Here is a 19,615-nt window from a genome sequence, read left to right as displayed (position 1 = left end):
TAAAACAATAAGTTTGGGGGCAACTAGGTGGCGCAGTAGAGGACCTGAGTTCAAATCTGGTCTCAGACACTTAACAATTCCTAGCTGTGTGACCCTGGACAAGTCACTTAACCCCAATTGCCTCAGCAAAAAACAAAAAAACCTACAAGTTTGAGAGAAAGTGGTGATCTGCCTTAGTAGAAAGATTCCATTATCTGAAGCTTCCAGCATGGATGAAGTCAAAAATTCATTATAATATGTATGAATTGATAGATGGATTTATATGTTGGTCCTTTAATGCTTGGAATTTCAACATTTTGAGTATCAAAAGACCTGATAGGATCATAGATTCCTGCCAGGAAGGTTCTATGAGTTTAATTTTCCTCTTTATATAGATGAAAAAATTAGCTCCAAGAGTTAACTTGCCTATTTTAATGTTAGTCAGGATTCCAGTCCAGAAATGCCATTATTTAAAAGCTATCCCAAAAGTCTTAGTGCAGTTTTAAGATTGCATTAAGACTTTTGGGACACTGTACTATACTGTTTATTCAAAAGTGTCCTTCAATACTGCTTTCTGTTGGTTTAGCTCTAGGCAGGCACCTGGCTTACCTGCCCATGTCCCATTCCTGCTCTGCCTAGTAATTCATTTTTGTTCCCTTCTGAAGTGCATTCAATGCTTTCCCAGCTCTGGGAGTTCCCCTTTCCCATCAAACCCCCCAGTCTTTTCCCAGCTCTGTCCTTGGATGGCATGGTCATCTTCCATTTCTGGGCATTCCTTGATTCCTTATTCACAGCTGTCCATTTTTATTTTTTTTAATCATTTTTCAGTTATGTCCAACTTTTTATGACTCCCCATTCTGAAATGGTTTGCCTTCTCTAGCTCATTTGACAGATGAAAAAACTGAGGCAGACAGGGTTAAATGACTTACCCAGGGTCACACAGATAATAAGCGTCTGAGGTCAGATTTGGATTCAGGAAGATTTTTCCTGATTCCAGGCCCTCTGTGCTATCTAACTGCCCCCACTGCATAGAGGATATTAAAATTGATTAGAATAGAGCTCAAAAGTTGCAATTGGGCAATGAGCAAAACAGACCTATTGAAACCTGAAAAGACACCAAAAAAATTAGTTGTAGAGAGGAAGTGATAGATCACTTTGCAGCACATAGACATTAGGATTCTTTTAAATAGCAATTCCCTTAGTGTACATATTCGCAAGAAAAAGATGCACACATACCTTTTCAGAAACACATCTGTTGCAAAAAATCATCAAATATATTTGTGTCTATACCTTGAGAATTTCCTAAATGTTAGATTTCTATATGTAAAATATTTATAAGGTTCCATAAAAGTAGTCTGTTGATTGATTATCCAAGTTTAAAATTTTGTATAGCAGGCTTCCCTTATATGTGTAGTTATATATTCACATGTGTGTACATCTATTTATGTATGTACACTGAGTCAGAAGAGGGAAAAGTGAAGAGAAAGAAAAACAGGAGAGAGAGGGAGGGAGATCACTTTCCTTTTAGGGTTATCTTCCTCCAGGTAGAGTAAGAGAGAGGGGCAGCTACATGGCATAGTGGCTATAGCACTGACACTGGAGTTAGGAGAATCTGAGTTCAAATTCATCCTCAAACACTTAAACACTTACTAGCTAAGCAAATAATTTTTCACAGAGAGGGAGAGAGAAAGGAAGAGAAAAAGGTGAATAGAAGAGGGAGGGAGGTGGAGAGAGGAAGGTAAAGAGAGAGGGAGCTACAAAGAGGGGGAAAGATGGGGAGGGGAAGAGAGAAAGGAGAAGGGAGGAGGGAGGGGAGGGGGAGAACATAGGAGAAGAAGAGGGGAAATAAGAAGAGGGGGAGAGAGAGAGGGAGGGGGGACAGGGGAGAGGAAAAAGGAGGGCGAAAAAGGAAAGAGCTAGTGAGAAAATTGGAGTGAAAGAGTTGATAGAAGGTATAAGCTTAGCCTAGAATGTAAAAGCTATATAAAACAAAGAGTCAGTTGATCTGACACAGTGGGTATTGAATGTGGAGTCAGAGGAACTGGGTTTAAATCTCTGACTCTACTACATACTACCCATGTGATAGAGGACGAGTCAATTCCCTTCCATAGGACTCAGTTTCCTAATCTGTGAAATGGGAAGATAGGGGGCAGTGTGGAATTAGATAGCCTACGAGGTCCTTTCCAGATCTTAAGGATAGAATCCTGAAGAGGATAAGAAAGGACTTTAATCTCACCTGAGACTCCCCCAGACCTGGCTGCCTTATCTGTTTTCTGCATGCCCCCATGAATGGAACTCTTTACTCTCAAATAGAGTAGGGGAAGGGGAAAATGAGCAATAGGACGACAAAATCTCTGCCTCAGGCGTCAGACATCAAGACTGTGCCTATGCTCCCAGTAATCGGTGCTCCGAGGCTACCATCTGGGCTTAGCAGTGGCTCTGGGTGAGTTAGTAAGCACTGTTATGAATAAAGCATCCCCAACAAGGCCCCATTTGCAAGCTGTAGCTGGGGGTCTCTCACAGTCTTCTCTTGCTTTAAGCTCCCAGCAACGCAGCAGACACTGGGAGGTAAGAACTGGAAAGGAGAGTGAATTGAGTCATGTTTGAAGGTGTCCAGAAAGGGCTGGGGGGAGGGAAGCAGCTGGGGTGCCTGCCAAGAAGGTGGAGTCCAGAATTGCCTTGGGCCCAGCACATGTTGGGCTGAGCTGAGCCCAGAAGAGAGTACGAGTGGGAGGGACCTGGAAGGGGGGCATTCCACTGAGACTGAGAGAGGGAAGAAATGCTGACTGAGCAAGCCCTGGACTGCCCCGACTCCCGCAGCATCTGGGGCTGGGAACACCTGGAGTCCTTCTAACTAGTTCTTTGACTTGAAAGTCATTTACCCTCTCTCTGAGCTTCATTTTCTTTGTAAAACAAACTAAATGATCTCTAAGGTTCCCAAATTGCTTTGCACTTATTTTGTATTTATTCAGTACATATTTTCATAAACATAAGTTGTTTCCCTCTGAAGAAAGCAAGCTGCTTGAGGACAGGGATTGCTTCTTTTTATTCTTTGCTTCTCCAGTGCCTGGCACATAGTAGATGCTTAATAAATACTTGTTGATTGATGGGTTTTTTATTCTAATCCACCTCTGCAAAGACCTCTGGGGGTAGGGGAGAGGATAGGACAATTGGTACCCCAATTCCCAAAAGAAGAATAGTTAGCATTTATATGGTTTGCAAAAATGTTTTACATATGTTATCTCCTTTGGTTCTCACAACAAGCCTAGGGTTATTATCCCTATTTAAAACTGAGGAAACTGAGGCAGAGGTTAACTTGTCCAGGTTCACCCAGTTAGTGTCTGAGGCAAAATTTAAATTCAGGTTTTCCTGACTCCAAGTCCAGCTTTAACAGGAAGAGTATTATCTTTAGGCTTCTAGAAAGTGATGAGGTACTCTGAAGTAAGGTAGAGAAATGCCAGGCAATGGAGAGTGGAGATAGGGTGTTAAGCATTATGTGAGAAAGGATCCAGGGAGTGACTAGCCTGGTGAACTCCAGTCCCTAAATAATCGATCTACCCCTTGCCTTTTGCAAGAAAGACAGGAAGGAAAACAGTGCTTTTCTTTAAAATTATTTTTATTTTCCCCAGTTACATGTAAAAGCATTTTTTTACATATTCATTCATTTTTTTTTTACATATTCCCATATGTATCATGTTGGGAGAGAAAAATCAGAATAAAAAGGAAAAATCTTGAGGACAAAAAAAAAGGTGAAAATAGTATGTATTAATCTACATTCAGTTTCCATAGTTCTCTCTTTGATTGTGGGTGGTATTTTCCATCCAAAGTTTATTGAGATTGTTTTGGATCATTGAACCATTGAGAAGAACCAAGTCAATCATAGTTGATCATCACACAATCCTGCTGTTGCTGTGTATAATCTTTTCCTGGTTCTGCTTGCATCACTCAGCATCAGTTCATGTAAATCTTTCTAAAATTAGCCTGTTCATCATTTTTATAGAACAATAATATTCCATTACCTTCATATACCATAACTTATTCAGCCATTCCAATTGTTAGGCATTTATTCATTTTTTAATTCCTTGCTGCCACAAAAACAGCTACTACAAACATTTTTGCACATGTGGGTCCTTTTGTCTCTTTTATGATTTCTTTGGGATTCTGACCCAGGAGTGGCCCTGTTGCATCAAAGGATGCACAGAAAAATTGTGATCTTTTAGCTAACCACTGACCAATTCCTCCGTCTTAGTGAATTCACAGTGAATCAGGCAATAAAACAAAGATTTTTTTCAAGTCTCTACTACATGCAAGGGACTTCTAGGCACTAGGGACTTTTTTTTTTTTCTGGTCTTGTGAATTGAATAGTGTAAGGAATTCTTCGGGGAGGAAAATCTTCACCAATGCAAACTGGCATCTATTCTATAACTTAATGTCTGAGAGGAAGCAAAAAAAAAAAAAAAAAAAGTATTAATTGCCTGCTATGTTCCAGACACTATGCTAAGGGATTTAAAATATTATCTCATTTGATCTTCAGAACAACCCTGAGCAGCGAATACTGCTGTTCTCTCCATTTTATAGTTAAAGTTCAGTGACTTGCCTAGGGTCACACACACTGTCACCTGCTGGATTTGAATTCATGTCTTCCTGATTTTGGACCTAGTGCTATATCCATCTGTGCTGCCTGAGGCTGAGAGAGGCCAGGGGTTCAACCCTTCTCTGAGCCAGCTTGCTCAACTGTGCTCCTTGCCAATAACCTGAATACTCCCTAACCCACATTTTCAAGTGTCATTAGTCAGAACAGGGTAGGAGATTAAAGCTGAATCAGACTAAGCTGGTGGGGTGTCAGTAGCGTTATCTTTATCTGTGAAGGACCAGATGTGTATATGTCTCTGACTTCCTGAGTGCCTGCATATCTCTGTGCAAATATAAATTTTTGAGATGGAGTATGTGTATATGTGTGGTTATTGAACTATGGTTCTGTCTGTAGGAATCTATATTCAGCTAATCTGTATCTAAACCAGTACCAAAGAGAGGAAAGGGACTTAATTGGATTTGGAGCTTGAAAACCTGCATTTGAATCCAGTTTTGTGACCCTAAGCTCCTTGGGCCTCAATTTCCAAATATGTAAAATTAGAGGATTAGATGAGGTGATATTTGACATTTCTTCCAACTTTGAATTTATGGTCTTCAGTTACAACCAGGACAATGGAACTAGATTTCCCCCCCCCAAAAAAAAGCACTATGTGAATGTCAGATCTCACCATCATTATCAGCAGCATCTGTGTACTGTGTGTATTTATCTATTCTTAAATGCCAGCCTGTATTTTTTGTGTGTATGTTTGTAATACATTGTTATAACATAGCTTATCAGTACATAGATTTGGAGGCAGTTCAGGTCAAATCATGCCTTTGGGAACATAACAGCTGCATGTGGACACAGTCTGGTAAAGGGATTTACTATAGGACAGGTGTTTGCCCTGTTCTCTGAACACAGTATGATAAATGGGTTACTCTCTGGGCCTGTAGGCAGGTGTGCTCGTGTACTGAATCTGTCATTGGTAAGTGTGTATCTCTGTACATGTGGTCCATATCAGTTCAGGTCTAAAAGACCCCAACAAAAACAAAGCAACCTGGAATTTTTATCTGAATGACTGCATAGTTTCCATTTATACTGAGATCATAGATTTAGAGTTATAAGGAACTTTGAAGATCATCTTGTCCTACCCCCTCATTTTACATAGGAGAAATCAGAGGTCCAAAGACATTAAGTACAAGGCACAAGGTCCCATGGGTAATAAGTGATAAAAGTAGGATTTGAACCCGAATCCCGGTTTTCTGATCCAAATCTAGTCTCCCTTGTATTTGGCATCCTGAAAACTCAGCTCCTATGCATCTACATGGTGTGGAGTTGGTGTGCATGGAGATGTGGGGATGAGTAGAAATAATTATCCCTTGCTGGAGAAGAGTATATCTATAGATAATACATATTTGCACACTCTTTTATTGGTTTGTTATTAGGATCTGTAGAACCAGGGTGGGTGTTGGATGTAGTGTGTGTGTGTGTGTGTGAGAGAGAGAGAGAGAGAGAGAGAGAGAGAGAGAGAGAGAGAGAGAGAGAGATCCTTTCTTAGGATTTTCCCTACTGTATCATTTGTATCCCTAGTAAATCTCATCTTGGTTTTGCAGAACCATTTCCCCAACTGGCCCATGTTCCTTAGGCCTTTCCTCCCAACTTCCAGAATATTAAGCACTGTGTGAGGAAACTCTCTCTGCTGATATGGCTGCAGATGAGTGCCTGCTCTGCAATTCAGAGTCTTAGAGCATGCTATAGAGAAGGAAAACAAGGCATATCCACAGTCTCACATGAACCCAGATTTTTCTGATTGCCTGGCTGATTCTCTATCCATCATGACATAATGTCACATAACCCCATTTTACAGATGAGCAGATTAAAGTTTGGGAAGTTAAGTGACTTGCCCTGGATCACTCAGCTAGCAAGCATCAGAAGTGGGAAAGCTTTTACTATGATGCCTAGCTGCTTCCCACTTCCTGAGACCTTGTTTCTTATTTTCATACTCTCAGACTATATAACATTTCAGCTTCTCTCTGTCTTTTAGGACAATCCTATCCTGTTATGGAAAAAAAGCAAAAATCATTTAACACTCCTTTCATAACTTAACTCTTTGAATAAATACCTCGTACCTACAGCCTCGATTTTCTTATATTTTTATTTATCTTTCCCCCACCTCTTACCTTACTTTTCGGGGGGGGGGAAGTTTGGTGACTTGTTCAGGGTCACACAACTTGTATGTATCTGAAGCCAGATTTGAACTCAGGTCTTCCTGCCTCTAGAACCAGTGCTGATACTATCCATTGTGCCATCTAGCTGCATCATCTCCCTTCTTTTAATGTGGGTGTTACTCTCATCACTCACTCCAGATTTCTCTCTAAGATCATCTGGCCAAACCCAAGAGTATTTAACAACTTTATTGATTTGGAGAGAATCTAATCCAACCCTCTCAGGAAATTAAAGTCCAAAGATGTTAAATTTTGAACGAGGGACCTCTGGCTCCAGATTGAGATCTTTCACTTCAAATCACTAAGCATATATTTTATTTATTTATTTATTTGAGGCTGGGGTTAAGTGACTTGCCCAGGGTCACACAGCTAGGAAGTGTTTAGTGTCTGAGGCCAAATTTGAACTCGGGTCCTCCTGAATTCAAGGCTGGTGCTCTATCCACTGCGCCACCTAGCTGCCCCTAAGCATATATTTTTTAAAAAAATAAATTTGATTGATTTGTTTTTAAATTGCCCAGATTTTCCCTATATCCCCTCTCTCTGCCCCCCCCACATGTTCCAAGCCATTCCATATAACAAGATTTTTTTTTAAGCTTCCACTGTGTGCTTACTATGCTTACAGTTAATATGCTAAGGACCAGGAATAGATACAAAACCAAAAAGTGCCTGCTTTTCAAAAGCTTAAATTTCTGTCTTCTTCCTGTTAGGGATATCACTAACCCTCCAGTCACTCAGGCTGGAAATCCAGGAATCATCCTTAGCTCCTCACTAACTCTTACCCTCCATATCCATTCCTTTGCCCAAATCTATCATTGCATATTCTTCTCTTTTTTTTTCTGCTCAGTTCCTGACACCTGATTACTGTATTAACCTGCTGATTGATCTGCCTGCCACACTCTTTCCCTAGTCAATCCTCCACACAGCTTCCAAGTGATCTTCCTAAACTGCAGCTGTGATGATGTCATTCTCCCCCCTCCCCTATACACACACTTTATAAATTTCAGTGGCTCCCTATCACCTCTAAAATCAAATATAAAATCCTATCTTTGATGTTCAAAGCTTTTCTAAGTTGCACATGTTTAACCTATATTGGATTGCTTGGGGTCTAAAGCGAGGGAGAAAAACTTGGAACATGACCAAAAAAAACTATCTTTGCATGTATTTGAAAAAATACAAAGTTACCATAAAAAAAAAAAAAAAAAAAAAACTTTCATAACCCTGTTTCCCCCCTCCCCATCTCTCCAATTTCCTTGCACCCTCCTTCCCCTCATACTTTGCATTTAATGTTTTCAATCTCCCACAAGATCTGTCTCCCTATCTTCCCCTCATGCCTGGAATTCTCTCACTTCATCTCTGTCTTCAAATCCCAGCTAATATCCCATTTTCTATAGGAAGCCTTTTCCAATTTGCTTAAATTCTAGTACTTTCCCACTGTGGATAATCTACAGTTCATCCTGAACATAGCTTGTTTGTGTGTAGTTGTAATACATCGTCTTCATTTCACAGTAAGCTCCTTGAGGGCAGGGTTTACCCTATAGATGCTTACCAATTGTTTGTTGACTGGTTGACATTCTAAAAGGAGAAACAACATATTCTCATTAAAAAAATGTATACAAAACAAATTCAGAGTAATTAAGGGGGAGAGAGTAAGAACAGCTGGGGACATTAAGAAAGGCTTCATGTAGAAGATAGAACATGATCTGAGTTTAAAAAAAAAAAGTAAAAACAACAATAACAAACAAACAAGAGATTCTAAAGAGTGGCAATTTGGAGCAAGGGCATTGCAGTCTTGGAGGTCAGCCTGCAATGGCAGAAAGATGAGAGATAGAATATTGTGGGAAGAACAGCAGGTAAGCTAGCTTTGCTGAAAAGTAGAGGACATGAAGAGGAGTGATGAGTAAGGTGGGTTGGAGTCAGGTTGTGAAAGGATTTAAATGTCAGCAAAGTGTGTATTTTATCCAGAGGGAAAAGGCAACCCCTGGAGGTTTTTGACCCAGAAGGCCTTTCTCTGTTTCTCCATTGTTATCACTAGAGATGAGCCAAGGCTAGTCTTTGGTGACTGGATGAGTCAAAAGTGCTTTGTGGGGTGGTTTGTGGCCAACCAGTGTTAAGTGAGCCTGATAATTAGGAGAAAGATTTCCCAAGTCATCTTCTCAGTCTTTGGGCTTCCCTTGCTTTGGGCCTCCCACACCCTAGCTGAGCAGTTTATATCTGTGCCCACAGGAGGAAGAAGAGCTGGAGGAGCCGAAGGGCAAGGAGGAGCGACAAGATTCCAGCACTCCCATGAGGAAGGTGGGACGGCCTGGCCGGAAGCGGAAGCACCCACTGGTGAGTGCCCTTGGATTCAGTCCAGCTCCTGAGCCAGGGAAAACCCTAAGGTGAAAACAGATGTGCTGGGAATTCTGGGGAGAAAACAGAGTTAAAACAGCTCAAGGGTTCCCTGTCCCACATCATCCTGACATTTGTGTTCTGGGGTGAAAACTGATCAAAAGAGATTCAAGAAAAGAGGATTGGTACAGGACAATGTTTTGGAAAAGTTGACAGATTGTGTATCTCCAATGCCTTTAGACCCATTGAAAAAGTCTAGGACCAAATAGGGAAGTCATGTTTTTCTATATTCTAGGCAGCTCAGTCTCCCAGGCCTGGAATGTTCTCCTTCTTACTTATAGTGCTTTATAAAATGAATCCCATCCCTCAGGCATCATCACCTCATCCAGGAGGCCTTTTCCAATGTCCTCTCCTTTCATCCAAGTCATTCATGCTTTCTTTCTCTTCAAACTTCTATAGAGGTGCTTTTCTAATCCCTCCAACTGCTAATGCCCTCTTTCCCAAACCATCTTTAATGTAATGATTTTGTATTTATTCTCTTTCTATGTATTCTGTATATGCATATATGTTTTGTTGCCTTCCTTAGAGTAGAAATTGTTTCATTTGCATATTTGTGTCCAAAACCTAGCACATAATATATGTTTAAATAAATGCTTGGGGATTGATTGATTGATGATAGTGCTTAGAAATTAACTAAGCACTTTTACTTCTATTATCTTTGAGCTTCACAAGAATTCTTTAAGGAGGTCTTGTAAGTATTAGTCCCATTTTATAGATGAGGGAGCCAAAGCTTTTAAAAACTAAATGAGGTCATTTAGCTCAAGATAATATGGTTAGTGAGACCAAGATGAGACTAAGATTTGAACACAGAGCTTCTGATTCTTATCCTCTGGTCTTTCTATCCTGTCACCCACTCAATCAAACAAGCATTTTCAAGGGCTTACTATGTGCCAGATATTAGGGATAAAAATATTTTTAAAAAAGAAAATTATTATGTTGTATAATAGTTATTAAGTTGCCATCCTTTTTGAACCACTGTTTATTGAGTTTTTAAATGATTGGGTTGGTTCTTGACTTCATCTTTTTAAAAGTCACTTTTTTCTTTTTGGTTGCTGAGATGTAGTCCAAATGTAATTGGTTCCACTGCCATGGATGATAAGACAAGATCACTGAAGACATGTTGGGAAATAAATTTTGCATTTGTTTATTTTCCTTTCAGTTGAATTTATAATTTTTGGATGACCTACGGAAAAAATAAAAATAAAATGAGAGGAATGGATTAGGTGGTGTTGAAAGGTTCTTACCAGCTCTAAGTATAAAATTCTATAATCCTACAGGAAGAGAATATTTCAAATCTTCCAAATAAATCTTCCAAAGATATCCATTGTCCTTTGTGTGGGAATTATATTCATTTTCCCTTTTTATTTTTTAAACAGATATAGAACATGAAGTACCACCCACCTTCAGAGGTACTGGATAGTTTATAGATAGATAAAATGGGACCAGTGACAGCTTCTTCTTGGGTCAGATGAAATAGTAGAATGGCCATTGTCTGAAATCAGACTGACCTGGAAATCAAAAAACCTGTATCTGTATCCTGGCTCTACATTTTCTGTCTTGAACAAGTGACAATCTCAGTTTCTTGTAAAATGAGAGAAATCTCCCTTAGAATAAAAGCTCTTTGAGGAAAGGTACTGTTTTTGCCTTTCTTTTTAATCCCAGCACTTAGCCCTGAGAGTCTTCTCCTCCCAGATTCATTTATTTATTTAGCTTTTGGGTTTATTTGTTGTTTTTGTTTTTGTTTTTGTTTTTGTTTTTGTTTTTTTTGACTAGGTGAAAGAGGAGATTCTGTGCCTCAATTGCTACCTAGCTTGAATCACTGAAGGAGTGTTGCCTCAGTCAACTGAGACCTGTTGAAGACCTTAGCTTAAAAAGGCCAAGGTCTCCCATTTCATCCAGGGCCATTTCTAGTCATCCTAATCTGTATCTGGCCACTAGCTTCAGATGTCTCTGGAAGGAAAGGTGGGGCAGGTGGCCTTGCACAGCCCTCCCTCATTTAAATCCAATTCACTTGCCTCTCATGGCATCATCTCTTCAATGAGGTCCTCTCCAAGAAGGGTCAAACAACAACAATAGTAAATAACAAGCATTTAATAAATGCTTCTTGGCTGACTGCCTGAAGGGATTGAGCCACATTAATTCTAAGGCTCTTTCTAGCTCTGACATTCTATCAAATAAAGAGGACTCTGTCTAGGAGCTTTGTGTCTATGGATATTATGGATACTGATCTCTGGATTTAGAGATGGAAAGTACTTTTCTTCCAGAAAAATCAGCTATCTGGTCCAATGCCCCCCTTTTTTTTTCTTACAAAAACCAAGACCCACAGAGAAGTGACTTGAGCAAGATCACTCAGGTAATCTCTGGTAAAGCAAGGATACTAGCCCAAGTCTTCTGACTCCATATGCAACTATCTTGCTACTGTCCCACTTTTCCAAGGATAACCTGCCTGGATCACGGCCTCTATATGCTTGCCCATCTCATGCTGTGTGATTCCTGTCCACATTCTTCTATAACTTTTCTCCAAGGGGGTCCATCCGTTATGCTAGAGGCTTTTTTGCTTTCTCTTGGCTAGCTTGTGATTTACCTCATTGGAGGCAACATCCAAATGGATGAGATCACAGATGTATTTTAGAGGGTTTTTTTTAATCTTCCTAGGGTTGCATATAAAAACAGAAGGCTAGGTTTCTAAGCCATTATAAATACATGTGTGAGTATACATATGTGTGCACAGATACATCCACAGAGTGGAAAATTGGGGAATTATCCAGTGGCCTTAAAACTAGGGGAGAGGAGGCACGAATGACTTCTGGTGTCTAGGCTGAAATGCAGAAAGAAAAGGCAAAAGGAGCTTTAGGTTACCAATGAGAGAGGTTGGGATTCAGAGGAAGCTCAGTGCTGAGTGTTCTGGTGTGATGACATTCTCATAGATTAAAATAGGAGGGGAAAGGGAAAGTGACTTCCTTAAGTACTTAGTGGGAGCCTGGCACATGTGGGGATAATGTTAATGTGCTCTTATTATATAAAAAATTATAATAATAAAGTAGAAGAAACCATCAGAAAGAGCACTATAAATTACCTGCCGGGATAAGATGTCTGCAGGGTTCTGGCCTTAGAAGCCTGAGCTGCTTTTTTTAATTCTCCTCTCATGCCCTGACTATGCCTGTGTCAGCAGCAGTGATGCTACAGCATCTGACTTTGCTGGAGGGAACTGGAGGGATGAGGGGGAGATCAGCAGGGGAGGGAGGATGTCTCAGCTAAGACTTGAACAAGGAAGCCATCATCTGGCCTATGAAGCTGAGAAAATGCAAGGCTAGTAACTAAGGAAATGAAGCTTTCTTGTTTTTTTTGAGGTTTTTTTTTTTTTAAGTTTTATTGATATCTTTAGTTTTTCTGTAATTTCTAGAAATGCACTCCTCTCCCTCTCTCCCCTTTCATGTCTCTCCCCTCCCTTGTAACAAAGAAAAACAATTAAGCAAAAACACTTGATACAATGATCTAACAATGTATCACATCCTGACCTGATTGTTCTCTGTCTCTGTGCTCTGGAGAGGGAGATATTATATATATCATTAATGATACATTAATGAACTTTGCTGATTTTTTAGCTGCTCCAACTCAACTACTTTTTGATGATCTTTTCTTTTATATTTATGTAGTCATTTTGTATATAGTTTTCTTGGTTCTTCTTATTCTTCTCTTTATCAGTTCACACATATATTCCCACATGTCTTTGAATTCTTCATATTTGTTATTTTTGCTGCACAATTATATTCCATAACATTCAAGTATTAAAAAATACATTTTTGTTTCATTTGCTCAATGGAGAGGCCCGCACCTTGTTTCCATTTCTTTGCTCCTCTCAAAGAACACATAGATCTAGTATATATACCAGGACAACTATTTATGGAAGGAAGTTGTAACATCAAATCCTGAGGTACTAAAAATCCTACTGGTTCCTGAAATCAAATAAAACCATGATGTAAATACTATTTCACATTTATTATGATTTTTTAGCATTTTAAGATAAAGCACTCATAAACAGCTTGGGGAATAGGCAATGTCAATGTTGCCTCACACCCACACCCACATAATCCTTTTACATATTGGGGTTCAGAGAGTGAAGTACTTGCCCAGTTCACACTGCTAGTAAACATCAAAGCTGAGATTCAAAGGCAATCCAAGAGAATCATAGACTTAGAATTAGAGAAGACCCTTGAGATCAACTAGACCAAGATTATTTTACAAATGAGAAAACTGAGGTTAGCCAAGTGGTTAAGGGAATTTGCCTAAGGTCACATAGCCAGAAAGTGGCAGAGTTAAGATTTTAACTCAGATAATTCTTTTTCCATGGGACCACATTCCTTCTTGATTCCAGGTCCAGTGTTCTTTCTACCACTACTACTACTACTACTACTACTACTACTGCTGCTGCTGCTGCTGCTGCTCTAGCTATTGCTATTCCTACTACTTCTACCACTAATACCACTTCCACTATCACCAGCAGTACTACTAACATTTATGTAGCACTTATACATATTGTCTGTAACAAAGAGGTTCACAAAATGCAGGTGAAATCTCAGGAGAGGAATTGCATCAGAACTAATGGTTCTAACTCTGGGGGAAAATGAAGAACTTCTCCAGGAGCTTGGGAGTATATGTTTATCCCTAATAGGCAGGAATTTATCACCATTTACCCATACAAAGGACCTGGGACTCTTTTAAGAGAGTGGTAGCAAATTGCCAGGTTTACATTCTCAGAACATTGATCCTCTTGAGTGATCCTCCTTCCATCAATTATCAATGGGTTGGCCATACTCAGCAATTACCAAGAATTTATAGTTAGGGTTGGATCCATCTGCTGGAGGGAGCTAAGCCTCATCCCTTCTTAACAATTTACCCTGATCCCCTGCTGACTGTAAATACCAAGAAGGTTTAAAAAAAAAAAAAAAAGCCACTATCTGCATAATAGCATTTTTGCATTTGTGATAGCCAAAAACTGATAACAAAGTAGATATTACTGATTAGGAAAAGGCTAAACTATATGTGATACATGAATGGGATGGAATATTACTATACCATAGGAAACGAAGCCTTTAAAGACTTCAGCAAAACAGGGTAGGACTTATGTGAATTAGGATATAAAATAAACTAGCAAAATCAGGGATATATGATGATAACCTTGAAACAGAAAAATCAAAAGAAAAAACAACAATAAATAAAACCTCACTCTGAAAATAGACAATCTGAAACTAAAATGACTAAGCTTGATCCAAGAAGAAATGAGACAATATATTTCCCTCCCTTCTTAAAAAAGGTGGGAGCTCATGGATTGGAGCATCACATAGAATGAATGTCAGACTCAGTTAATGTGTTGGTTAGTTTTTTGTTAAACGTTTCTTCCTTTTTCTTTTCTTTTTTTTAACCGACAAAGTGGGATAGAGTAGGGAAGGAGCAGGAAAAGGGATATATTTGGGAATGGAAGCAATGTTGAGAGACAAAGACAGGGGGCAGGATGGGGGCGAGACACGGACAGAGAGACAGAGACAGAGAGACAGACAGAGACAGATATGTTAAAATGTTTTTTAAAAGATTATTCAGCCTATCTGCATATTCTGCTTACTTAGTAAGTGTATTTCAATGGTGGTAGTGCTATATCTCTTCTAATAACCACTTAAATCTGATTTGAATATCAGGCTGTAATCACCAGAGTCTCAAGGAATCGATTAATGAGAACTCCCACACACCCAGTGTATGACTTGCTTAGTATTAGAGGGAAGCTCTCTCCCAACATAAAGACCCAAAACCAAAAAGATTGTTCATTTTAGGCTAGTGCTAGAGTTCTTCTTCTGGCAGTTTCTCTTGAATTAAATTCACTTACTAATAGTAAAGCAAAAGAGATGGAGGCCACAGAACAATTTTAGTCTCCCTTCAAAATTTGGGGAGGGCCGAAGTGGCCTTTTGTTACAGACTGAGAGACAACAGGGTTGGTATTGTAGAGATGGAAGAAAAAAGTATATGGAGAATAGAACTTGGATATAGATTATCAAATTAATTCAACTCTACTGATTTCAATCAAGTTCTGATTGGGCACTAGGGAAGCCAAGAGAGAACAAAAGATAGGTGGTGGATAGGGAAAGTGGACTTGGATTCAAATCCTGCTTTGTGATTCTGGGAAATCACCTAATATTTTTGAGTAATGATGTCAGTTCTAATGAGAGTGTTGCACTACATCAGGGATTCTTAACCTGAGGTCTAGGTATTTAAAAAAAAATTTTTTTTAAATCTGTATTTCAAATATAAGTGGTTTCCTTTGTGATCCTATGTATTTTATTCATTTAAAAGCATTTTTGTGAGAGGCACATAAGCTTCACAAGCCTGCCAAATTAAGAATTAAGAATCCTTGTAGGGGTATAGGGCTAGGTGGTGCAGTGGATAGAGCACCAGCCTTGAATTCAGGAGGACCCGAGTTCAAATCTTATCAGACACTTAACACTTCCTAGCTGTGTGACCCTGGGCAAGTCACTTAACCCCAATCCTTGTACATGTTGATCTTTTCTGTGATCTTATACCATAAATGTGGAATGTGTGAATATATGTTAGGAAGAAATGGGACCTGATTGGTGTGGCTTATCTAGTACAGAACAAGAGAAATAGAAAATAAGTTAATATCAAGCCACCAGTATCTTGGAGAGATGTCTATGGAATTTAGGAAAATGGGGGGCATATTGCTAGAGACTGGTCCTTCTGAAACTCAAGGTTGAGGTCAGGTCAGCAGGTTAAGCCCATATCCTTCAGGCAGCTTAGGCTACCTCAGACTAAATCCTACCTGTTAAGACATAAAGCACTTTAGAGGAAGCAGTGTGCAGAACATCCTCATTGATAGAAGGCAGCATGGTACAGTGGCAAGAGTACTGATTCAAAGGTCATAGGACCTCAGTTCAGATATTATCTCTGATGCTTCTAATCTCTGTGACCTTGAGCAAACCACAGTCTCAGTTTCTTTATCTGTAAAGTGGAGGGCTAGGCTAAATGTCTTCTAAGGCCCTTTGACAGCCTAAATCTATGGTTCTAAAATAAGTATGAGTCCTGTCTCATTCCCAATTCAGCCAAATAGAGGCTTTCTGCTTCTTCTTTTTGTAATCACGGTCATAGGAATTAATTTACTAGGCAAAATCAAGATCAAAATATATCATCTAGTGGCTAAATCTGGGGATGAGGGAAGAGAGGGAGGAATGAGAAACTATTATAAATATCTGATGTAAATAAGGAAGGAGAGGCTCAGAATCTGTAGGAAGTGGGGAAAAAAGATTTTAATTGTTTGATCAGTCAATCATTAAGCATTTATTAATGGGCACTGTGCAAAGTATATGCAAAGACTGAAATAATTCCTGCCCTCAAGAACCCTCCCTTCTTTAGAAGAAACAATAAGTACATAAATAAGTGTATATAACATATATTCTTTTTTAAATTTTTAAAATTTAACAGTGTTTTATTTTTATTTTTCCAATTACATGTAAAGATAATCCTCAACATTCATCTTTGTAAGATTTTGAGTTCCAAATTTCCTTTTCACTCTTCCTCTCCCACATTCTCTCTCCTCAAGATGGCAAGCAATCCAATATAGGTTATATATATACAAACATATTTTTTCATGTTGTAAAAGAAAAATCAGAACAAAAGGGAAACAAAAAGAAAGAAAAAGCAAACAAAATTTTTAAAAGGTGAAAATAGTCTTCATAGTTCTCTGGAGGCCCATACTATTTTCTATCCCAAATCTATTGGAATTATCTTGTTTTGCTGAAAAGAGCTAAGTCTATCACAAGGGATCATCACATAATCTTACTGTTACTGTGTACAATGTTCTCCTAGTTCTACTCACTTCACTCATCACTATCATGTAAGTCTTTCCAGGCTTTTCTGAAATCAGCCTGCTCAACATTTCTTATAGAATGATAATATCTCATTATATTAATATATTATAATTTATATATTCTGAAATAAATGCAAGATGGTAATTGGGGAGAGACATTTATAGCAAGAGGGAGTGGGGATCAAGAAAGGTCTACTGTAGAAGATGTCACTTGAGCCAAAATGTTTGTGGCAACTCTTTTCGTAGTGGCTAGAAAATGGAAGATGAATGGATGGCCATCAGTTGGAGAATGGTTGGGTAAATTATGATATATGAAGGTTATGGAATATTATTGCTCTGTAAGAAATGACCAGCAGGAGGAATACAGAGAGGTTTGGAGAGACTTAAATCAACTGTTGCTGAGTGAAATGAATAGAACCAGAAGATCTCTGTACACTTCAATGTTGTATGAAGATGTATTCTGATGGAAGTGGATATCTTCAACATAAAGAAGATCCAACTCACTTCCAGTTGATCAATGATGGACAGAAACAACTACACCCAGAGAAGGAACACTAGGAAGTGAATGTAAATTGTTAGCACTACTGTCTATCTACCCGGTTACTTATACCTTCGGAATCTAATACTTAATGTGCAACAAGAAAATGGGATTTACACACATATATTGTATCTAGGTTATACTATAACACATGTAAAATGTATGGGATTGCCTGTCATCAAGGGGAGGAAGTAGAGACAGGGAGGGGATAATTTGGAAAAATGAATAAAAGGGATAATGTTATAAAAAAATTACTCATGCATATATACTGTCAAAAAATTTTATAAATAAAATTTAAAAAAAAAGATGTCACTTGAGTTGAAGTTTAAAGGAAATTAGAGATTCTAAGGAGCTGAGGTAAAGGAGACAGTGTATCCCAGATTTAAAGAACAGCACAGAACTTAATTGAAATTGGTTGAGTTGAATTAATTTGATAATCTATATCCAAGTTCCATTCTCTATATACTTTTTCTTTCATCTCCATAATAATGAACAGCCTGGTTGTGCACACTCAGAGATGGAAAAAGGAATGTCATCTACAGCAATCATTAAAAATGCATTTGTCTGGATTGTAGAGTACAGAAAGGGAAATTATGTCTAATCAGGATGAAAAGATGAGTTGGGGCCAAATTCTGAAGAACTTTAAATACCAAACAGAATTAGAATTTGATCTTAGAAGTAATAGGAAAGCACTAGAGGTTATTTAGCAGGGTATTGAAGAGATCACTTCTGTGCCTTAGAAAGGTGACTTCCTTTACTTGAAGTCATAATGTATACATAACAATATAAGAAACAGTTTCTATACTTCCTATTCAATAGTGCCAGGATCTTTCTCTAATCTAAGACTCTTCTCTTTCTGTCAGCCATATATATATTCATCCAGTCAATCCCCAGTCTATTGACTTTTCCTTCATAATGGCTTCTTGTGAGAGACCTGGTTGGAGAGCTGGCCAGGAGACCTGGGCACAAATGCTTTCTCTGATATATACTATATGGCTCTAGAAAAGTAACTAAAACTCTCACTTTTGTACTATAAAGTGTAAGATTACGAAGTATAGCTAAAATGCCAGGCTTTATTGAAAGATGGACTTCCTTTCCATTCTCACATGATACTACTTTGGTATAGGACCTTGATCTGGATCATTGCAATAGCCTATTCTTTTTCCAATCCACTCTAGTCTGAACATACTACCAGAATACTCTTCTGAAAGCACCACTTTGATCACATTAATGCTCAACTCAATAAGCATTCGTGGCTCTCTATGTCTTTAAGATAGAGTGTGATTAATCAATCAACAAGCATTTCTTAAACATATCCCATTGTGATAGGCACTGGAGATACAAATATAAAAATGACATAGTTCTTGACCTGAAGAAGCTTACTTTTTCCTTGATTCCAAACCACTCAGCCTGAAATTTAAAGATCTCCATGGTTCAAATTCACTCTGTATCTCAACTTTGATCTTACTATTCCCCAGTGCAAAAACCCTCTGCCCTAGCCAGACGGATTGACTCCTCCCTCCTCTGTGCCTTTGACCATGCTATTTCCCCAGCTTGCAATGTCCTTCTGCTTCCTCTTTCTAGAGCCAGGTCTACCCATTCTCCAAGGACAACTCAAGATCCATCTATTTCATGAAGCCTGTGCCTATCAGCTTAGCCCATCTGGATTATTCCCTTTTCAGAATTCCTGAAGCACTCATTGCCTATACTAGTAATACTGGCATGAAACCTTATAATGTCTGGCATGGATTTTTAGCTATTTCATATATACATTTTTCATCTCTCCAATTAGATTGTAAATGTGTGTGGATTCTGCAACATATTTCCTTTAGCTCTTCTTGGGCTGCCTAAGTGACTGTTATGTAAACTTAATAAATGCTGAATATAGTAATGAATGATTATGGGGATATTCAAAAGTAATTTGGAAAGAAGACTGGACTAGGATACTTGGTACTTTTGTCCTAGTTCCAACTCTGACATGTAATAGCTGTGTGTTCCAGGACAAATTGCTTACTTTCTCTGGGTCTCAGTTTCCTAATCTA

At 38.7% G+C, this 19,615-nt stretch overlaps 1 protein-coding gene across 6 annotated transcripts in view; it reads left to right on the top strand.

Moving 5' to 3' along the window:
- The window catches only part of DNMT3A (DNA methyltransferase 3 alpha), a 142,645-nt gene that overhangs the window by 37,252 nt on the left and 85,778 nt on the right, over positions 1-19,615 (top strand). For all 6 annotated transcript variants that reach the window (XM_074300062.1, XM_074300064.1, XM_074300059.1 and 3 more), the window contains one exon: positions 9,001-9,105. In XM_074300062.1, coding sequence (XP_074156163.1) covers positions 9,001-9,105 — 105 coding nt within the window. The remainder of the gene's footprint in view (positions 1-9,000; positions 9,106-19,615) is intronic.

Source organism: Sminthopsis crassicaudata, chromosome 3 (assembly GCF_048593235.1).
Source record: "Sminthopsis crassicaudata isolate SCR6 chromosome 3, ASM4859323v1, whole genome shotgun sequence".
Taxonomy (NCBI): Eukaryota; Metazoa; Chordata; class Mammalia; order Dasyuromorphia; family Dasyuridae; genus Sminthopsis; species Sminthopsis crassicaudata.
Note: the sequence above shows the minus strand (reverse complement) of the source record. Positions and strands in the feature narration are given on the sequence as shown.